General features: G+C 39.1%; 1 protein-coding gene across 1 annotated transcript in view; it reads right to left on the bottom strand.

The window, feature by feature from the left end:
• LOC308080927 (lysine-specific demethylase 6A-like) overlaps positions 1–22,837 on the bottom strand; it is a 91,294-nt gene that overhangs the window by 52,973 nt on the left and 15,484 nt on the right. The window contains exons 3-7 of the mRNA XM_080423034.1: positions 7,415–7,523; positions 5,082–5,131; positions 3,661–3,719; positions 1,967–2,087; positions 1,190–1,244 (exon numbers count right to left, since the gene is read on the bottom strand). Of these exons, the coding sequence (XP_080279160.1) occupies positions 1,190–1,244; positions 1,967–2,087; positions 3,661–3,719; positions 5,082–5,131; positions 7,415–7,523 (394 nt within the window). The remainder of the gene's footprint in view (positions 1–1,189; positions 1,245–1,966; positions 2,088–3,660; positions 3,720–5,081; positions 5,132–7,414; positions 7,524–22,837) is intronic.

The raw sequence follows: 22,837 nt of genomic DNA, 5'->3' as shown, positions 1-22,837 counted from the left end.
CAGCAAAAGCTAAGGTATGGCAAGGTTAGGGTTGCCAACTCCCAGAGATTAAAATAAGGGACACCCATCCTTTTTTTTAGGGGGTCAACCCCCCAAAACCCCCCGAAATACATAGAAAACTATGCATTATACCTATAACACAATGGTCTTACACCTGCATTAGGCTACAATTCATGATTTCTTTCTCTTTTTTTTCTGGCACCAAGGTATGGCACCTGCCATACCTTGCCATACCCAATTGACGCCCCTGAGAAAGGTCCTTTTGCACACCTACTGGGTCAACCTGTGAGTAGGAGCAGGCAACCATTTATTCATGTTTATTTATATAAAACACAATTTTATACATAAATATATGATATATATGGTAGCCTACCCCCTACCCTACGAGGTAGGGGGTCCCTGCTCCATCACCCCATCAGTTTGGGGGTCCCTGGCCTGAAAAGGTTGAAGACCCCTGGCCTAGTTCATGCCATGAGAAATGGTATGTCATCACTGTCGCACACAAATCTTCTATTCGTTTTCATAAATGATTGCTAGGGCTGTCACGATTATGCAATTTTACTTAATTGTTGGTCAAATAATAGTGATTAACGATTAAATAGCATTTCTGTCATTGGAACATTGGAAACTTCATGACAAAGAAAATACATTTCTGTTTGGATTTTAGGTTTCGTGAACAAAAAGGTGCATGGGGCAGATATAACTTACATATTTGATAACTTTATATTAAACCGATCTACAAGCTCACATTGTGTTGCATCGCAACGCGTTGTGAGCTTGCAGATCTGCCATTTATACTATTATTGAAAACGTTTGAAAATCTATGAACATTTGTCAACATGGAAACGATTTATTATTATTAAAAATAATTGCGATTATCTCAAATAATTGCAACTAGGCGATATAAAATAAGGCCTGTCACAAATAATTGTGACAGGCCTAATGATTGCCCTATTTTATATTTTGTTGTATGAGTGTCGTGCAAAAGTAGTGAAAATAGCCAATCTACAAGTGTAAGTCTATAATGCAATCTTCTATTTTTGAAAGATTAAAAGAGCTGACTAAATGATAACTACATTGAATCCGTGGGAACACAGGTTCTTTTTTCTTTTCTTTGTTCCTGGACATACAAGGTTTCCACCCGACAGTGACAATTTGTTTGAGGGGTGAGAGAAGTGAAGTTGCTTACTTTCAGCTTTGGACAAAGTGCAGGGGTTGGAGTCAATCAAAGCCAGCTGAAAATGCTGCAGAGAGGAAAAAAAAACAACAGTCAAATCAGCAGGTAGCAATACGGGACACAACTAAACCACAGCTTGAGAGGTAGGGGTGTGCCGATACACTAATTTCACGAAACGATACGATACGATATTGGGCTCACAACTTCGATACGATTTCGATACGATACGATCCGCACTTTTTTATAATAGAAAATATATGGGGGAGGAAAAAAAGCACATGCAAACAAATAATTCTGTTTTTGCATTATTCAGACATGCAAACTTGTAGCTTTTCAGCTACAATAGCCGTTTTGAATGTAGTGCCAAGATTTAAAAGATTTGCTGTTAAGGGTTAAACTGCTCATTTAAATAAACTAAATTAAATAAACACTGAGGATGTTACATTGTGGATTGGGGTCCCAGACATTTAAATAAATAGCTTGCATATCAATGGGGGTCCTTGAAATGAACATGGACAAGGCACAAGATTTGTGTTTTACGTTTTTTTCTAAAATAGTTTAAATTTGTCACATTTGAAAATGTGATAAAAACATTTTTCTTTATCCTATGCCAGCAAATCTACAGGCTGAGCTTAATAGCAGATCCAAAAGCTCATAGCACGTCAAGTGTTCATGATTTGAGGCATAAAGGATAAACCGGACATGTAGAGCAGTTCTTGACAGTGTACTTATCTATCTATCTATCTATCTATCTAACTATCTAACTATCTATCTATAAACAGCGCATACCTTTAGGCTTGACTCATAGTCGGTGTTGACCTTGAACATAAGGCCCAGGCGCAGGTGGATCTCCTTGGCCCGGGAGAACCCTGGGTCAATGTACAGCACCTCCTGAAACGCTTTGATCGCCCTGGAGGAGGAGGGGAGAGAGAGAGGAGAGGGGTAGACGAAAGCAGTGGTGTAAAGTAACTAAGTACATTTACTCAAGTACTGCACCCAAGGACACTTTTGAGGATTGTTTTGACTTTACTGGAGTGTTTACAATTTTCAATACTTTATATTCTAGTCCACTACAATTATATGAAAACTTTAGTGACTTTGTAGATTTTCATTATTATTACAAAACCACTTCAGCCGTATACATATGCGACACACAGCGAGCTTGTAAATCGTCTACTTCAAAATATTTTTTTGATGTTTTATATGTTGAACTTGTGAAATGGGACATTCTGCCCAATGAGTGCTTTTTCTTTTGGTACTTTAACCCCAAATAGCTGATCTACAAGCTCACATTTTGAAAAAGAATTGAAACATTTTAACACCACAAATCTGGTAAAACATTTTTAGATGGGGGGGGGGGGGGTCTGTGGACAAATACATATACATTTGGGGTGTCCTTGACATGAAAATGTTTGAGATAAGCAACACGTTAGAAACAAGCCCAAATAAACCACCAATAGTTACAAGCGACTTTACAGAAAAACAAGCCCAAAGTCGCTTATAATAAGCAGACCTGCGAACACTGGGCTGTGAATGCCTGGGTGATTTGCATGCACACTACCGCTGTAGAGGCCTAGCATGCAGCTCTGTTGTTGGTACTTAAAGAAACAATAGACAGCAGTTAGCGGCACTTGACACCTCACCACCCCGTCTCTCCAAACAGTGATGTTAACATTGGTCCCATGAGCTCCAGCCAGAGCAACGGGAGTTCATTTCACCACTTTGCTGTCTGTGCGACGCGTGTCTTCATGGAATAATTACAACAACTGAACATGGACCGGCAGCTAGCTTTTAACAATATACGGTTGAAAACTTAAACTGAGCTTCAGAATGGTTTTTGAGTGAAAGATCAAACGTGTTTCAGAAGCCATAATCAGCATTGCACGCTCACACACACACATTTAAGTTTTTCCACTGTTTACTTGCATTATATTCTATTATTCTACCTTTCTATAGGCATTCCTTGAAAAACATTACAAAGCCTAAGGAAATGAAAATTTCGAACAAACTACTTTTGCACTCATAAACTAAATTCTATCTAACATCATAATAAAAATGGCCTGGTCAGAGTGTCTGTGCACATTCACAATTGCTCGCCGTCCGTGCACATATTCATGCTCGTGACATCATTAAAATAATGCATGCCAAGCTTTAAAATCAGCACTACAACACTGGCTACAACGAGAGGTGGAACAAGTATTTACTTAAGTAAAAGTGGCAATACCACAATCTCTTTTTTTAAATAGTCTGTTATTATTCAAATATGTACTTGAGTAAAAGTAAAAAATCATTCTGGACATAAAGACTGGTAGTTTATAATCATAGCACTGTGCACGCACACGCTACCGTGCGCACACACACAAACAAAAGTACATTGACATTGTAGTCAAGTATATTACTTGAGTAAATATAAATATCAAGTTACTTTGCACCACTGGCTCCAACATGTTTGTTAGGTGTGGAATGTGGTTGCAGTGACTCACCATTGAAAGGCATTATAGTGGAAGTACACCATCCCTAGACCATAGAGAAAGGCAGCATTCTGCACAAGAGAGCAACACGACAAATGGTTACACATCTAAATACATTTAATATAATGACAATACACTTAATTGTTTTAATTTGCACTTTTTCAAACATTGTTTACAAAGTATTGTGAAAGAATGCTGGGGAAACAAAGTACAATAATAATTTAAAAAAGCACTACATAGAGAATTAATTTGACTTTGCTGCTGTATATTTAAAGGTCCTATGACAATGGTTCTCAAAGTGGGGTCTGAGGACCCCCAGGGGTCCTAGAGTGGTTTGAAAGGAGTCTTAGCAAAATTGGTTAATATAGCATTATAGTCTTTAACCACTTTAACTGTCACAATGCATCAAGGCGTTTCAGCTTGTAGATTTGTTAATTTAGTAATATATATATATATATTTTTTTAACTCTTTAAAAAATGTGAATGATTTGGAATATTTTTCTAATTTTCTAATTCTTACAAATCTTCTCTTCTGAGAATAGATAATAATTTGGAGGTCATTGACATGAAAAGGTTTGAGAACCGCTGTTGTATAACATTAGGTTTCTACTTTTTCTTTTGCTCATGCTTCTTGTTTGCTCATTGCATGGGTTCTGTGATGTGCCTTCTACCAACAAAAAATATTACAGGATCAATCTATCATGATTAAAATAGAGTTTGAAGTAACAATGGGTTTGTATAGGAAGGTGGCGTGTCTGATAAAATGAATATCAAATATCTAAATACAGAATCAAGCAACTTAAACTGTCCGGGGTGCTCACAAAAGCCTGAATAGAGGTTAAAATGATCCTCTAGTGAAAGTGAAATATCCCTTTAATCACTCTCAAAACATATTTGGGGAAATAGCCGGTCTACAAGCTCGTCACAAGAAGATGCGTTGTGAGCTACTAGTACTAAAAGTAGGGCATTAATGTTCCAAAACGTTGAAATATGGAAATACAAGGTTTCTGCCCGACAGCGATGATAGCTTCTATTCATTGTTACCAAAAGAACAACCTCTAGATGTATAAATAGCTCTGTTTGCTTTGCACAGCTGTGTGTAAACACCAGACTTATATTAGAACTCATATCTGGCCACAGCGTGTCAATATGACTGGAGGAAAACTGAGAATGACTCCTATATGAAAGAGGAAACCATACTCCTACAACCCAATTTGGATCATACACCCTTCCTCTGTGAGTGTGTGCGTGTGTGGGAGCGAAGAGGCAGGGGTGTGTGTGTGTGTGTGTGTGTGTGTGTGTCTGTGTCTACACGCGTGTGTTCATGTGAGAAAGGAAATGATGACTGATATTGAAATTATGTGTGTATGAGCGTGAGTGTGTGGGAGCAAGGTGTGTGTGTGTGTGTGTGTGTGTGTGTGCTCATGTCTCACCTTCCAGTAGTCAGACTGTAAACTATAGTACCTCTGGTATGCTGATAATGCTGTAACGACAGGAGACAAGACACAGAGTGTTAGATGTTTTCAACTGGCCTCATGTCAATCAATGTTTACAACACACACTCAATCAATCAGCCATGACAACTAATACTAGTTGGGGTGTCAAGATTTACTCAACTCACGATTCACAATGCTGGGTTCACAATACAATGTTATTACTTTTTTTTTTACTAAATGAGACTCCAGACTAGTAATGACAGATTTTTTCTAAGTTCAAATTTCTCCAATTTTCTTTTGTAGAATGACATATTATATTTCTCTTATCTTTTCTATAACAAATTAAATAATGTGTCAGGTTATGGTTAATGTATACGCCCTCATAACACAGATCTAAAACTCACAACGTGCCATGAGCTTGTACATCTGCTGTTTTCAAAGTTCTGGTTTCAGTGTAACGTTAATTTGTGTTTGTTTTTGCCCTCACCAGTGGTATCTAACTTGGTCATTACAATCTGTTAACTGTGATTCCCATAAGGCTGTTCAAATCAAAACGTAGTCTTGCCAGAAGCAAACAAACATTGGTTGGCTATTCATAAATAGCAGATATACAAGCTCATGGCGCCCGATTCTCCGAGACCCCCCTACGTCTTTTGAGGTGATCGCCCGGTGAATCGTTGTGAAGAATAATATTTTCAAAGGTTAGTAAAAACCCTCAATATCGCTGGCAAGGGCAGCTATAGACAATGTTTTAACAGCAGTTAAAGAGTTAATGGGTTAATTCTGCTGGCGGACATGCCACTCCACCAGATCAGAAACATCTCCAACAGTAGGAGCGCTGGCAAAACATATTGATCTGTACCCACAGTGCACTGCTGTGTTAAAACATTTACAGCTAAAGCCTCATTTTCAATCTGTACTATGGTGGTGTCACATGCAAAAAAAGGCCTCATGATTAATTTCTCATTTCATCAATTTGAATAATAATTTGTATTGATAACTAATGCATCATTCAATGCATCCCTATTACCAGTGGTCAGAGGAAAACCGCAGCCGTTATCTAGTCTAATAAAAGCAGTTCCATCACTGTTATTCACATTTAGGGACGCTGCTATCGATCATCATTTTATCATTTACTCGCGACACATAAAAATTGGTCCGCGACCCAAACATGGGTCCCGACCCACTGTTTGGAAAAGAGTGGTCTAATAAGGCCGACAATGAAGCCATGCTGTTTGCCTTGTTTTGCAATACTGAAAACTACTACTACAGGTGTTATTGTGTGTTTGATTAAATCGATTAGGTCAATTAAATGTTGCACCCCTAAAGAACGATTATAAAAATGTATCAATTTGAACATTAATACATGTTCATGGATTTATCGTCACACTGTGACACTGTTGGTTGATAAGACTAATCGATTTGGTTGATTATAAAACAATTATAATGTTTTTGTGTGGATTTGTTTATAAAATATAAAACAAATTTAAAAAGTGCCTACCGATTGTACTATTCATTGAAAAAGTAATCGATCTAATAGCTAAGAAGATAATGGATAGCTGCAGCCCTATTGTACAGCATGTTATCAGAGTGTTTGTGAAGGTTCCATACAACTACAGTAGAACCTGGAAAACAAGGCTACACTTTCTCACTTCAAAGAAAACATCCCCGACCAGCTTATGGTTGGGTTTATGCCTTTCTAGGTGCGGGTACAGAACGGGGTGTGTGCGCGCATGCGTGTGTGTGTGTGTGTGTGCGCGTGTGTGTGTGTGGAACCAAAACGTATGAATGGGAAAACATTTGAGAGAATAAAGAGGTCGTGTGAGGAGAGAACATTTAATTATTCATAGAGAAAGAGTGAGAAAGGAAGTACAATTTATTGACAAAAAGAAGGGAGGAATAAAAGGCATAGAGAGAGAGAAAGAGAATAGCAGAACATGAGCCAAAAAAGCAGCGACCGAAAAAGAAAGCATGCAAGAGAGAGTGCCTGGATTGCAGAGGAAGAGAGGATTCAAGAATACAGAGAGAGCACGAGAGAGAGAGAGAGAGCACGAGAGAGAGAGAGAGCACGAGAGAGAGAGAGCACGAGAGAGAGAGAGCACGAGAGAGAGAGAGAGAGAGCACGAGAGAGAGAGAGAGCGAGAGAGTGAGAGAGCGAGAGAGTGAGAGAGCGAGAGAGAGAAGAGAAAGCAAGCAAGCGAGGGACAGAGAGAAGATAAAGAAAAGGGGACAGACATAGAGCGGGAGAGACAGCAGAGAAGGAAACGCGGACGTAGAGAGAAAGAGAGAGCAGAGAGAGATAAAGAGAGAGAGAATAGTCTTCCACTCACCTTTAGGATAATCCTCCAGGAGAAGATTGAAGTGTCCTAGATGGCAGAATACCTCGGGCTCCACTTTACCCTCGGCTTTCAGGATGAGGGAATCATAGCAGCGAACAGCCTGCGGACCACACACACATACAAACACATTAACTACACTTTCTGACAGGGGATGTTTCGATGTGCATGCGTGAAAGCAAGATAAAGAGAGAGAGAGGACGGAGAAAGGGGGAGCAAGGGAGAGACACCCACAGACTGAAAGAAGAAAGAGCGATCGAGGGCAAATTTCTAAGTGGCAGCCAGCAACGCTCTGACTGAGGATTGCATGTCACAGCTGTCTGGCAGAAACTTTTATCTCTGAATTTAAACTTTGTAGGTTTTGATTTGTTTCCTCCACCGTACAACTGCGTCAGCATCAGGCACAAGTAGCAAAAACAACACAAAAAGGTAACCTACAAACGTGCAACGTGCCGCAGCGTGAAGATCTATAAGCTCACAACGTGTCAGTGTTAAATGTAAGTCTTTGAGTCTTATAAATACTAAACCAAAGGAAAGTATTAACAAGAGAGTGTGACTAAATAGTAAATCCATTGGATCATTGGATTATGTTAAAGAATCAACGTATATATGCAACTACACAATCCGAAACTCAAACTGTCATATTGCTTTAAATGTGTATGAATGTACTTATTATGGATACCATTTTTTCACAAAAACGCATGGCTCAGTTGGCTGTCAACTTTCCTCAGAAATGATATTCGAATATTGGTCTTAAAAATTGGCAGATATTCGAATATATTCGAATAGTATTATTATTAAAAAAATATATATATATATTATTTTTTTAAATTGACAGAAACAATACAAAAAACAATGTATTGAGTGCTCGGATCCAATAAAACATATATATTTGTTTTATATTCGAATATTTATTTTCATATTCGAATATACATATTTTCCCCATATTCGAGGAATATTCGAATACTAATTCACCAGCCCTAGTTTACACACACGTTTGCACTCAAAGGACCACAATGGAAATAAGCTCTAAAGCTCTTTTGTTGCGTTTTATCATTTTTTTTATTGCGCAAATATGGTCATATCGTCACTGTCGGGCAGAAACCTCTTATCTCCATATTCTAACTTGTTTTTTTTGTCTTAATTAATGCCATACTTGATCATACTACAGTCACACAAAAGCAAAGTAGCAGATCCACAAGCTTGAAATGCAGATTGAGCTTGGTTGTTTTTTGGAGCGAACATTCTTTAAAGCGAACATTTTAAACTCAAATCTTTGCTTCTTGGGGGTCCCTGGAACAAAATGTTTTGAGATGGGGGGTCCACGGCCAAATACATATCATTTTGGGGGTCCTTGACAATTATGAAAAAGTCTTGAGAGCCACTGATATAGCAACATAAGTTTTTTTTAAACTGTTGGGATTTAGAAGACATTTGTAGAATGGGCTTCAGGTCTTAATGGGTTAAATAGTGTCAGTAATGGCAGGTTTCAACAGTGTGAGTATTTCATGAATGTTGCTATTGTTGTGTCTTGTCTTACGACTCATCCTCTAAGGCAGTCGTTCCCAAAACGTTTTAGCTCAAGACCCAAAAGAGAAATTAGACGCTTGCCCGGTACCTTAACTAGTGGAAATAGCAGATCTACAAGCTCACAATGTGTTGCTTCGCTTTCGTTATTTTATTCATAAAATAATTATTCTATTCAAGAAAAGATTTGGAATAGTTTTAATTCATGAAAAGTTGTTATTTTTTTGTTTAAACTTTTTAAAATCTTAATATAATATAATAATAATATAAAAAATGTGTATGTAGGAAAAAAAAAGGGGGACTTGCGACCCATAAAAATTGGTCCGCCACCCAAACACGGGCATCGACCCATTGTTTGGGAAACAGAGTGCTAATGAATGAATGCTAAACACAAGCAGTAACTTATTGGTAAGAATCTGGCAAAAAAAAAACAGGAACAAAATCTACAAGATCAATGTGTCGCACATCAATTTACAATTTAGGCATTTAGCAGACTCTTAATCCAGAGCAATTTACAGTAAGCAATGCGACACATTGTGAGTTTGTAGAGCTGCTATTTTTGCAGCGCTACATCATTGTACAAAGGATCATAACTTAAGCATAAGAATGTTCTGCATCGCATCACTGAAGCCATTCTGGCAGCTCTAGGTGCCCCAACACCTTACTAGAACAATTTATATTGCTTTTTCCATAATGTGTCACACATCTGCACGTCCTAATCAAATACTTTCCTGGCTATGACTTTCCTAGACCAGGGGTCTTCAACCGGGGGTCCGGGACCCCTAAGGGTCCTCAGAGCTACTACTGGGGGGCAATAATCAATAGCTGCTCTGTCATTCCTTGTTTGCCATGGTTTCGTGGGATTTCTTCGTGTTGTGAAATTGTGACAAACAGTTTGTCAGTTCAGTTTCTGTTTTGGCAGGAGTTCAAATCTCTCTCTTTACATAGTGACTTCAAAGAATGTCAATAACTGCAATGATTAGCCATGTAGCATTACGTCATTACTGTGTTAAAAGAGGAGGGAACAACGTCAACATGAATCGCTGTTCCATATCTGTCTGGCCAAGTCTGCAACCGGGTTAAATTTACCTCTGATTTACCCTGCATTCAAATGTGGTGTAAGAGTGTGTGCGTCACCGTGTGTGTGTGTGTGTGTGTGTCTTGTTAAAGTGCTAAATAGCTCTATATTGTGATAGTAAGCATTACTATATAATAATAATATAGTTTAATAATAACAGTGTTTGTTCAGTAACAGGGGTCTCCCTGTCTCTCCAGTTCTTTAGTAAAATGCATGTCCTATACCAATTTCATCAAATCAGGAGAGAAAACCCATATTGGACTCAGGATAAACAAGTGAAACTGGAAGTGATGAAAAAGAAAATCAATAAAAATGAGCAGATGAAATTGAAGCTGATAAATGTGTTCTCTCTCCTGACTGGATGAAATTGTTTGTTCCACCAATATTGTATCCTGAGCACCAAGAATAAAGATAATAAATACTCCACTCTTAGTGCAGAATTGAACCCATTAAGACCGGGAACGCATCTGTGTCATTTTTAGATTTATTTGGGCTATTGTTTTTAACTCAAATCTTTGCTTGTGGGGAATCTACAAATGTCTTCTAAATCCTAATTTTTTTTTTTGGAAAATAATAATATCAGTGGTGCTCAAACCTTTGTCTAGGACCTCCCAAATTATGTTTTTGGCCGCGGACCCCCCCATCTGAAAATATTTGGTTCCAGGGACCCCCAGAAGCAAAGATTTGAGTTAAAATGTATATCTATTAGTGATGAGCGGGTCGACCCGTAACCCGCGGGACCCGCGGGTCAACCCGCGGCGCGGGTAGGTCGAGTCAGGATTTCAGAGAAAATTATGCGGGCTGAGGGTGAGCGGGTCAGCCGCTCTCCACGAAAAAAAAAAAAAAAAACCCTATTTTGACCAACATGCTTGTTTATTCAGCCCATGACAATGTTGTGCTACTGTAGACATTTAAAGGGACTTTGGGTACTTAAAAGAGCGCTATATAATATATATATATATTCCCACCGCGGGTCGCGGGGCGGGTTGAGCCATAGATTTATATATGGGTTCGCGGGGCGGGTTGAGGCGGGTCGCGTTCCGTCGCGGGTTGGGGCGGGGCGGGTCATGAAAAAACCCGACCCGCACATCACTAATATCTATCTATTCAAAGATTTGCACACATTTTCACCATTAAAAAAACAAAAAGAAAAAGCAGATCTACAAGCTCATAGCGCGGCACTCCTTGTTAGTTTCTTTTCCTCCGCTTAGTAATATGCTTAAATTCAGCGGGTCGTCTATGAGCTTGTATATCTGCTATTTTTGAATAGCCAAAGAAAACTTTAATTCACACAGATGCGTTCCCGGTCTTAATGGGTTATATCAGTTTGGTCCAAACTACAATATGACGTCATTCAGAGGTTCAGGGTACCGTCCTAATTTCGGCTGTTCGGTGCCGCCGAGATGTTGTGACATCCCAAACTCATTTGGGCGTTCCGCGTTTTTTCCTCATTCATTCAGCCCAGCTTCAAGTTCATTTTGTCGGCAGAGAAGCCGAGGAAAGTTGCGGTAGTTTGGAAGAGACAAGCCAACTTCCAGGAGGAACACAAACCTCTGAAATCTCTGTCTAGTAAAAAGTGACCATTCATAAACACAACCTATAGCTAGAAAGGAAACACCTTCGTATACGTTTTTCTATTCAATATTTCTTTGTTGAGAAATTGTCTTTAGTAGATTTATTTGATACCTCCGTCACAAATTCCCCACAGCGTGTTGCAATATCCAGGTATTTATTTAACCATCTGTTCCACTTCCAGGCAGTGGTGTCCACTGCTTGGACACAAGTTTTAAGCTGCCAAATGATCTGAACGAGCCACGTTTGAAATTACACACACACACACACACACACACACGCGGGACGGAGGAGAGTGCGGAGCCATTCCGACCACATTGTTCAAGTGAAGCAGTTTTTTTATGCTTATTTATTGAATGAGTCTGCATTTGAAAATAAAGAGGCTGTATATGTAATATTAATCAATATTGAACAACTACGTGACATACTTATCGACTAAAGCTAACCGTTTGTTTAGAAACAACTGCGACAGTACGGCAAACTGTTTTCCTTGCCATTTCTCCTCCTCGCAGGGTCTGTCCCCACTCCAGCGAGAGGCAGCTGACACTGTAGTCTCGTCAGACACAGCCCCACAGAGTGTCAGTTATATTACTCAAGTACTTAAATACTTAACCACACACTCCGGAACATACTAAGAAAACATCTCTTAAAAGTGTTTAGTTTAATCCATTTAGACCTGAGGCAGATTTTAAAAACGCGTTCTAAATCCTAACCTAAGTTTTCTGAAATAAATACATTTAAAAAAAGGAAAAAAAATGTATGTTGCTATATGGCAACATCTAAATGACACAGATGCTTTCCCGGTTTTAAAAGGTATAACAACATATAGACTTTTAACATTTAACCAGCTTCTGTGGCAAGTTGTGGTTAAGTTGACTTCCTGACTGGTACAAGTCTGTGAAGTGTCCAAGATCAATGTCATTCCTGATATTGTCAATCAATAGGCCGATCGCTAAGTCCCACCCGACCATAGCTATTGTCCAATCCTAACTTAGAAACGGTTGCTACTTAGACAACGCCACCATTCTACGAGTCCATATGATCTACCACGCACACACACGATAACTAAGAACATTAATAACGCCAACAGGATACCAGGTGAAACGTTGCTGCCTGTGGAATCTGCAATCTACATGCCCAGAACGGTTGGAAGGGGCATTTTTTTAAATCAATTTCCCAAGAGACACACACACACACACAAACACACGTCAGGGGAAAATGACAGCTCACCGGACCAGTAAAAACGTCCATATGGTGTTGGGGTCGGTCAGTTTGAGTTCAACACACTGCAGTCTGCGGAGCAAAGCTCTGCGACTCTGCTCGCTATTTAAAAGTGCTTGGTTGACTATTAAGTGCTACTATGTGTCGTCTTGCGTACCGTGCAGTAGACAAACATTCCTGTCTGATGATAATGGAGTTAAAGTAGATGACATAGTAGATTGATATTAGATGCCATAGATCCATTTGTCTTTGGAAGTGAAAAAAAAGATTTGCCTGCATTTTGTTTGTTGAAATAGTAATGGCATGCACATTCTTCCAGTGCATAATGCAGGCCTTGTCGGCGAGATGTGGCAGAGCTTTTTGGAGCTCTGGCTCCAAAAATTGACAATTATTTTACGAGGTAAATTATTAAAATCCAGCAGCAAACAGCTTGCTTCTGCCATCATTAGTGAATGGTCTATTACTATAGTACTGTATAGCTGAAACGTCTTTTCCCCCAAAAACAAAAAAAGTGAAACACATACAATGTCCTCATCTCTGTATTAGACCCAACAACCATACAGTAATGTACAGTGATCAAACAATCTGTGACATTAAAATGCTAGAGAATCAGCAGTATATAGAGGATCCATTACATTTCCAAGCAACATAAATTTTTCAGAAAACTCTTAGGATTTAGAACAGTTGTTTAGAACGGTAGCTCTCAAAAAGAGCAGATCTACAAGCGTGTCACTTCGTCTTCATTGAGTCTCAATGGTCACCAAATTGCTGGTTTAGTAATGCGACAAAAACTAAAAGAAATGTACATGAATTCAAGTCTTCATGGGGGTGTGTAATTTATAGAAAATTTGGGGTGAACTACTCCTTTAATGGGTTAAGAATTCGGCCACGAACAGGCTTTCCAGGCACTGGACATTCACACTAATACTAACCAACTCAGCTGTTCCCCCAAATGCCAAGCTAAGCTGTGGCGCTTTATTGGCCTACGGCTTCTAGTCCACACACTTAAGACACTGAAAGCCCACATCTAGAGTAGACAATACACAGCAGCACATGTGGCAAGTCTGGCGACACATGTTGACCAGCCCAGACAAAGTGGGACTTTCTCTTTTAACAGCTGAGCGTGTTGGGTGGTGACAGACCAAGTGTCTGAGGACACACACACACACATGTAGGACATGTGGCTGTATTTTCACTGGAGGGAAAATGGGACTTAGACCTCAAGTATAACATAAAATAAGACATTTAGTTTTCTTTTGACAATAACTTACCCAAGAAGGAACGCATCTGCGTGTCATTTTAAGATTTATTTTGGCTATAAAAAAAATAGCAGATATACAAGCTGTAAATGTGTGCAAATCTTTGAATATAGTGTATATATTTTTTAAGTGAACATTTGTAACTCAAATCTTTGCTTCTGGGGGGTCCCTGGAACAAAATATTTTGAGATGGGGGTCCACGGCCAAATACATATCATTTTGGGGGTCCTTGACATGAAAAAGTTTGAGAACCACTGATATTATAGCAACATAATTGTTTTACTATTAGGATTTAGAAGACATTTGTAGAATCCCCAGAAGCAAAGATTTGAGTTACAAATGTTTGCTTTAAAATATATATATTCAAAGATTTGCAAACATTTTCAAAAATAGCCAAAGAAATAAAAATAATTACACTGTATGCGTTCCCGGTCTTTAATGGGTTAAAGTTGTATCCTGCCTGTTCAGACAGGTCCAACTTTCTGAATAGAAACAACAACAAAAAAGCAAACACCACCACCTGAAAACGAAAACAAATCTATACTCCTAAATGGGATGCAAAGACTAAAACATCAAGACTGTCAACACTCCTGATCTTTGTTTTGTTTGCCTATTTCTATTGTTGCCATGATGAGATGTTCTGTCAACTTGTATATTATCTCCGCCAGGCCGGAATGTCTAGGGCAGGGATTATGTTTTCGCTTCAGATTCCATTTTGGCTATGACATTGGCTTGTAAACTTTAGGGAGGGTCGCATTTAGCGGAAAGATTACACAAATGAACGCATTTCACACATTGAGGGGCCTCAACACCAGCGCTACTCAGGCCGCATGCGGCCCCAACGCAGCGTCTCTGCGGCCCCTCATGGTCAAACCATACATTTTTAAGCACAGGATAAAAATATACATTTCCGTTCAAATATATGGGTTGCTAAAAAAAAATCAAAAACAAACTGACAGACATACATACAGGTGCGTCAATTGTTACAGGTATAATGCATAGTTTTCTATGCATTCGCGTTTTTTTGGGGGTTTGACCCCCAAATGTTTTCGTCCGCGCGGCTTCGCCGCACGCCCAGGATAGGTGTCCCTTATTTCAATCTCTGGGAGTTGGCCCTAACCTTGCCATACCTTAGCTTTTGCTGAACTGATGCCACTGGACATGCACACAAAATAAACAGGTACAGTGAAAAGAATATGATGTCAAAATGTACATTTTCTTATAACAATAACAATGTGTAGTGTGTATTACAAAATTGAAAAATCCAAAATAGGACCGTCATTTTTAGCTTGCGGGCCATTGGACTTTTGGTATTTTGCTGAGTGGCCCCTGAGCCATCTTAAGTTGAGTAGCCCTGCTCTACACAATGCAGAGCCAAAAGTGATTTCAATGACACCCATAGGAGGTACCACAAATGATAGAAATGTCACAGTTTGTTGTGGGAATTTTTCCCACCAAATTAGGCACAAATAATCTCAAGTCGTGTGACAATGACCGTCAAACAGGGTTTTGATACTCCATAACGTTTAACTGCCTTGAAAAAAAATTGTGGGCGGGGGCTATTTAGAACATCATATCATCATAAACACAACATCCACTCAGCGTTGGTATCTATAAGCCTGGGATAACACTAATGTGTGTATTTAGTAGTAAATGGACTGCATTTTATAGCACCTTTCTCCAAAGACTTATACAATGCATTTCACATTCACCCACCAACACGACAGCGGAGGAAGCCATGCAAGGCACCAAACTGCTTATCGGGAGTAGTTATGGGTTCAGTGTCTTGCTCAAGGACACTTCGACGCGCAGTCAGGAGGAGCCGGGGATCAAACCGAGAAACTTCTGATTCCGAGATGACAACTATATATTATGAGCCAATGCCGCTCCTCAACTATTAGTGTAACATAATCGCTGATAACAGATAGATATTGTCTTTGCTTGTTGTGTTTAATACATCTATGCACATGACATTATTCTCCCAGATACACAATTAACTATACAAGTGGCTCCTTTGAGTGCCCTGCCAGGCCGGGTTGCCTACCCAGGGCTGTGTCAGTCGTGGGGTGCAGCCTTGCATGTGTGGCACCCTGTATCTCGTTTGGCTCTGTGTTGTTTAAAGGCCCATAGACAGACAGGCTCATATTGTGTGTGTGTGTGTGTGTGTGTGTGTGTAGTCATTTAAGTTGGTTGTGTTTAGGTTACCCCTCCCGTCAGCAGCTGTTCGACAACCAGCAATCCAATTACAACTTAACTTGTTTAGCACTAGCAGTGACACTGTTCAAACGTTGGCAGTTCAATTGTCATAGATCTGCCACGCAAAGTGTTCAAACCATACTATTAGTGGAGTAGAGATGCAGGAATGGAGTGTGCGGAATGTTTTGCCTTCTTCCCAAAATCTTTTTTAAATATAATATAATATATAATAAGTTCAAATAGATCTACAAGCTCACAATGCATCGCAATGTGATGCATTGCTATTTTTTTATGTGACACTGTTGTACGACAAAGTATAACATAGGGCTTAAGTGGTTAATCAGACTAATTGAGTAGTTGATTATAGTTGGAAAAAAAGAAAACTTAAAAAAATCCAAGTCTGTTTACATAAAAAGTATGCTTCTCGGTTATTTGATCAATCGAAAAAGTAATCGATGGAATAATCACCAAGAAAATAATGGATCGTTTCAGCCTTACAGTAACTAGTGTGTGCAGCACAGAGGAGACGACTGGCTGCTATTGTTGCCAGATTTGGTGAGAGAAATAAGCAACCAGGTCTAGGAAAACAAGCCCAAAAGAAGCGACTATTTAGGCCACACAAGCACCTTCAACAACTCTCTCACTGCCAGACTTATTTCGATTAAACCTTTTTCAAGTAGTCACAGAATATTTATCTCCATTATGATCGATCCCTTGATGGTTGCTAATCACTGAAGGTTATATACTGTGTGGTTTCACAAATGTCAACGAGGTCATCACCTCGTTGACATTAATTGTCTGCCTTTGAAAATAGCATGTCTGGGCCAAAAATACATAGTAAAAAAAAAGTACACAGGAGCCGAGATACAGCCTTTTTAAGTAATAAGTTAAACAAGAAGTGAATGGAGCAGCAAATCTTCGGATCACGATATCTTGGGTTCTGAACATTTTTTTCAAAAAAGAAGTAGAAATATATATATATATATATATTCATTTTTTTTTCAAATATATATATATATATTAATTTTTTTCAAAAAGTCGTTATAAGTTGTTCTTGGCAGCCAAGGCGTTATGACGATGTCTCGTGATAAGTCATTCTTGGCAGTAAGAGTTAATGGGCTATTTAATTTTTTTTTTGAATATGTGGAAGATTTTTTAAACATTCTAACAACACATACATATGGTAAGGGGCTCCCTGGAACAAAACATTTTCAGATGGGGGTTAGGGACAAATACATATTAACTTGGGGGTCCAAACCATGAAAATATTTGAGAACCACTGGTTAAAATAGGAAGCAAGGCCAAATAAGCAACTACACTTTGAAAACAAGCCCAAACAACTGCAACCATCAATATTTACAAGCAATTTTGCAGAAAAATAAACCCAAAGTCGCTAGCAAAGCAAGCCCCAAGCAAACATGGTAACACTGCTGGCTGCTAGTGAGAGGTGATTTGCTTGAGTTTATGGTGCAAAGCACAGGAGAATATTTGATGCAAGTGTGACAGTATGGGTTCCTAAACTGTGACCAAATTAGGGTATTCCGGTTCCAGATCCCAACCCTAGACCAAATAAACTGTAGTGTCACCGTTTAGTTGATTAATGGAAAACACTGTCACTGACAGGGTCCCATGAAGCATTTCTGATTTAATAATGGTCATGACATGCCGTGTAAAGATCTCTGGGAGAAAAATCCATCTTAAAATCAAACTTACAAAATTAAGCTTGATACGTCCCAAAATAAAATGAAGAAACAAAAAAGTATTATTTAATTGGGGGCAAACCTATGCTGCTGAGTGTTTAATGAGAGTGAGACAGTGCCAACCAAATCCTTCAGGATGTCAAAGTTGTCTAGCAATATAAATGAGCAGCACAGCTCAATGAGCGTGTGCTTTGTTATTAGATAAATAAATATAATTCAGCCACTTCTTGCCAAGAGCTTACACACAATTAGAGCTGAAACACAACAGACGACAATGTGGCAGAGAAAATAATGCAGGTACGGTTCCTGCATTAGAGTCTCAGCCATGGCTAGAAAGAGATCCAAGTCTCCAACAAATGTGACTGATAATGCTTACACTGCTGCAATTATTAGAACTAGACCATACCCGGTGAGGTGCACAGGCAAAAGTAGTTGCAAACGTGGGGTTATTGCACGTCCTGTTGCACGTCCCGTCACCACACCTGAATCTCATCTGTGATTAGAAATTTTCTGGGGATCAATCATACTAGAGAAAAATATTTTGTGGCTATGCGAAAAGGTACCAAAATCGGTCAAAACCCTGGCAGAGGCTACAGACTTTTCTGAAAAACTCTGGCAGGGTAAGAGTTAACTCGTTTACCCCGAGATTTCCCCCCCGACATTTTTCCAACCCATTCTTCCTAGGTTTTTCTCTACCTACCCCCCCCCCCTTCGGAGAGAGGGGGGGGGGGGGCGCAGGTAGAGAAAAAAATCTCGCCTGCCCTAAATGTAATTTCTGGGAACGCCACTGCTTAGAGGCTTTGTTTAGACGCTGGTGTGGGTAAAAATGTTTTGTTTGGCACGAAAATGACGGACATATCAGCGTGAGTGTGGTGGGAATACGGACTTTGCCGCGGTGACTGCGACGACGTAATGTGTAAGTACTCGTAATGTGTAAGTAGGCTACTCTTCGACATTTTTGGCTAACGCTAAACGGCGCTAAACGGTCTCCCCTTGCACACACACACACACACACACACGTAACTTTGGGGAAGCACGTTCTGTGAGTGCAACATTGTAATGCTGTGGGGCTGTAGATGCCCCAAGACACCAAGACACCAGAGGTTACTAGAATTATAGGAGGATGCTAAATATCTGGTTAATGTGAGCTATGAAATCCTACAATAAATGCACGGAATCTCTGTACGGAAGTAAGTATGCATGTATGAACGTGCTTCTGTATTCCACGTATCTCGAGAACCGTTCAATCAACCAACTTAAAATTTGGCACACGCGTCGATTCAGTCGGATAGGCGGTTGTCAAGAACTGGCAGAAAAGGCTCTGGCCGTGGCCCAAATGAGCCAATTGATTGCCATGGCAACCCCAGCCAGAGCTTGATATGGCAAATTCCCCACACTTGCCACTTGATTACTTAAGTCTACATTTCACAGTCAGTTTGCACTCTTCAGACATTCTCCACAGACGTTTACCACTTAACACACAGCTCAGCTCACTTGGCCACACTGAACCTTGTATGATAACTTTTAAAGTCTCCAAGATAATAGCTCAGTGTTTTTGAATGAAATTCAACCTTGCATCATAAAAAAATTGAGAACCACTGTCCTCTTTTTAAATTACACACTGTATCGGATCGGTACTCAGTATAGACCGATATGCAAGTTATGGGTATCGGAATCGGCAAGGAAAGAATGGTATCGGTACATCTCTATTTTCAACTGAAGGCGCCTGGAAGCGCTCCCAGGTGAGCGCTCCGGCATTTTCAGCCAGGGAAAAAAAAGTCTCAGTGGACACAGCATTTTATTGCTCCAAGTCACTCTGGGTAATATGTTATCTTTGCACTTTGGGAAGTTCAAAGATAGCTGCTGCGACGGCTGTGGGATTTTGATTTCAAATCATTTCATCAGTATTTTAGCAGTTTTTGGCTTCTGGTGAGACGGTTTCATTTTCAACAGACTCTGGAGAATTTCAGTGAAAACTGATCACTGTAATGCCCAGAAAGCAGATATCTACAAAAAAAACATGACCTGACCGAGCTTGTAGATCTGCCATTTTCAATTTGTGAAAAACCATTGTACGACTGACTATACATTAGACATAACCTGACTAATTATTTAATTTGAAATAGAAAAAGTAAGATTACAAAAATACAGTATTTAAAAGAAAAAAAATAATGTTTGTGAACCCAGTATCGTGAATCCTAACTAATCTTGAGTTGACTGAAACGTTAAATCCCTAGTAATACATTACATTTGCAGTGCATTTTATTTAGGCTTGTGCTTGTGTTGGACAGTAAATGTTATGCGGCTTAAAAACGTTTTGTAATTAGCAAAATTCTGATTCTGGTTGTTCACGAGAAGCGAGTGATTCCATAATGTAATACACAGTATGGTTGTTCACGAGAAGCGAGTGATTCCATAATGTATCTTTTCAAATTGTGATTACTTTTGATTGATTACAATGATTTGGGGCACATTTGGCATATATGTATATTTCATGTCCTCTGACTTAATGCAATTGCACTTACATTCCACTAAAATGTAATACTTAATTTGAATTTAAAACATTCAGGCCAAGCCCAACATTTAATATGCTAAAATGGTGGTGTGCCTGGTGACTTAACCAGTTAGTGCACAAAGTAAACCATATGCTCCTTTTGAGTGCCAGAAAACCTAACCAACCAATGTAAATTAATTGTGGTATGCCCTATCATACAACCAAACACACTCATGACAACAAACCTTATGACCCAAGACAGTTTAGTCCTATACAGGGCCACCCACAGTCAAATATGTACATAATCCTGACTGACTGACTGTCTGTCTGTCTTGTCTGTCGAGAGAGTCAGGTAGCTCTCGTGCATATCCAGGGTAGAGGTGCTGGTTTGGCAAGATAATGCATATAAGAAAGAAAAACCTTCCCACTGCTTCTTTTAGGAAGGGACTGCACACTCCAATGACGATGGACAGGACTCAGACTCAGTTAATGCTTCATTTTTGCTTTATTTGCCGACGCGTTTCGCCGTGTTGGCTTCATCAGGTGCTATACATATCGTAGTATATTTATTTCTATATATTTTTTCAACACAAGCTAGCGTACGAAAAGAGTGCACAAGTCTTCAACAGAAACAACGGTCTGCGATGATACGTGGAGACTGGAGAAATGTCTTCATTCAACTTGCTCCAAGTCTAGGCAGTATCAATGACACCTAACCATTGGTGGTGATTAGGGCTGAACGATTTTGGGAAAAAATCTAATTGCGATTTTTCTGACTGATATTGCGATTGCGATTTGATTGCGATTTTTAAATTTTCTTAAAAAAAAAAAAAATCTTCAACATTTTTTTAAGTCAAGCTTCAGTTTAGTATTCACTGTGTACGTTTAAAAAGTAATTTGAAGTAATGGAACATTACCAAATGGCATACCATTTATTTACTGTTCTAGATTCTAATAAATAAGGATGAGAACTAAAAGATATGAATTGCTTCATTGCTTCCAACATGTATCTTCCAAGTACTTTTTTTCCCATGTATATATTTAAACATTTAGCTGGAATAGAAATAGCTTATTTTTGTAAACAACCCAACATTGAACTTGTTAAGTCATTAACTTATGGCTCAAGAAGAGAAGCTTTTTCTGAAATGAAGTTCAATAAATAAAAATAAAATCAAACAAATAATTACCTTTTTTGTGTAAACAATTCACAGCAGTGAAATAAGTAGGTATTTCACTTATGGCTAAAGAAGCATATTTACTGACAGGGGTTGACACTAAGGTCTCAGAGGCACTTGCCCGTCGGGCAAGTAAAGGTCATTTTCTACTTGCCCACAGGTCTTGCCCACTTGCCCGAAAAGTAAATTGTCCTTTATAAAATGATAGGTTAAATTTGAATTACTGTTCAATTTTAACACTTATTTTTTACTTTCTACTTCCGAATTATGGGGCTGCACGAGAAAAAAGTCATACCTCAATATTTATGCCAAATATCTAAATAGCTATGAATATGACTATGGGTTAAAGGTAGGGTAAGTGATATTTTTTGGTTAAAACAAAAAGGCTTTTGTTATGGGTTAAAGCTCCATATTCTGATAGTTAGACCATTTCAGCCAATCAGGAGAGTACCCATCTATCAGCTTCATTTTTATAGTGTTCCAGTTCCAATTTTACATGCTCATTTATTTGGGTCATCACTTCCAATTTCAATTGTTTAATCTGTATCCTGAGTTCTCCGTCCTGATATCCTGACCTGATAAGGCATTTTCTGTTTAATAAAGAGCTGGAGAGACATGGAGACTCATGTTACTGAACAAACACTCTATAGCAATGAGTACTATCAGAATATAAAGCTATTTAACACTTATTTTAACAAAAGAAAATCACTTACCCTACCTTTAACACTTGTCATTTTATATTTGTAGTGAAAACAGCACATTATAGGCCAGCAGTGCTCTTATTTGACATTCCACAGACCAGAAGACACTTACTTTTCCATAACTTGACAAAACGCTCTTATTTTGAAGTCCATCGACCAGAAGTCAAGGGTTTACTTTCGTCTGACTTGACACTTGTTAAGCTTTGACCGTTCAATAAAAAACGGAGGTACTGGGCTTGCGCTGCTGTTTTGAACTGATACTGACATAAGGAAGGCTTTACAAGCTTCTTGTATTTTCACACGTCAGTTAGGGACAAGTAGGGAACTGCAGCACATGTGACAAAAGTCAGCGGGTGTTTTTGTTTTATATCGCGGGTGGGATGCAAGCAGCCGTGCTCGTCATCAACTCCACTTTCTCACAAACGTATCACTTCACTCTAGATTCCAAACGTGATTTTGCAACCCGGTGATTTATAACTAGTTGCGTGCCCGTG

The sequence above is a fragment of the Gymnoscopelus braueri genome (genome assembly GCF_963280865.1).
Source record: "Gymnoscopelus braueri genome assembly, chromosome: 24".
Classification (NCBI taxonomy): domain Eukaryota; kingdom Metazoa; phylum Chordata; class Actinopteri; order Myctophiformes; family Myctophidae; genus Gymnoscopelus; species Gymnoscopelus braueri.
This window is presented reverse-complemented; position numbering and strand designations above follow the sequence as displayed.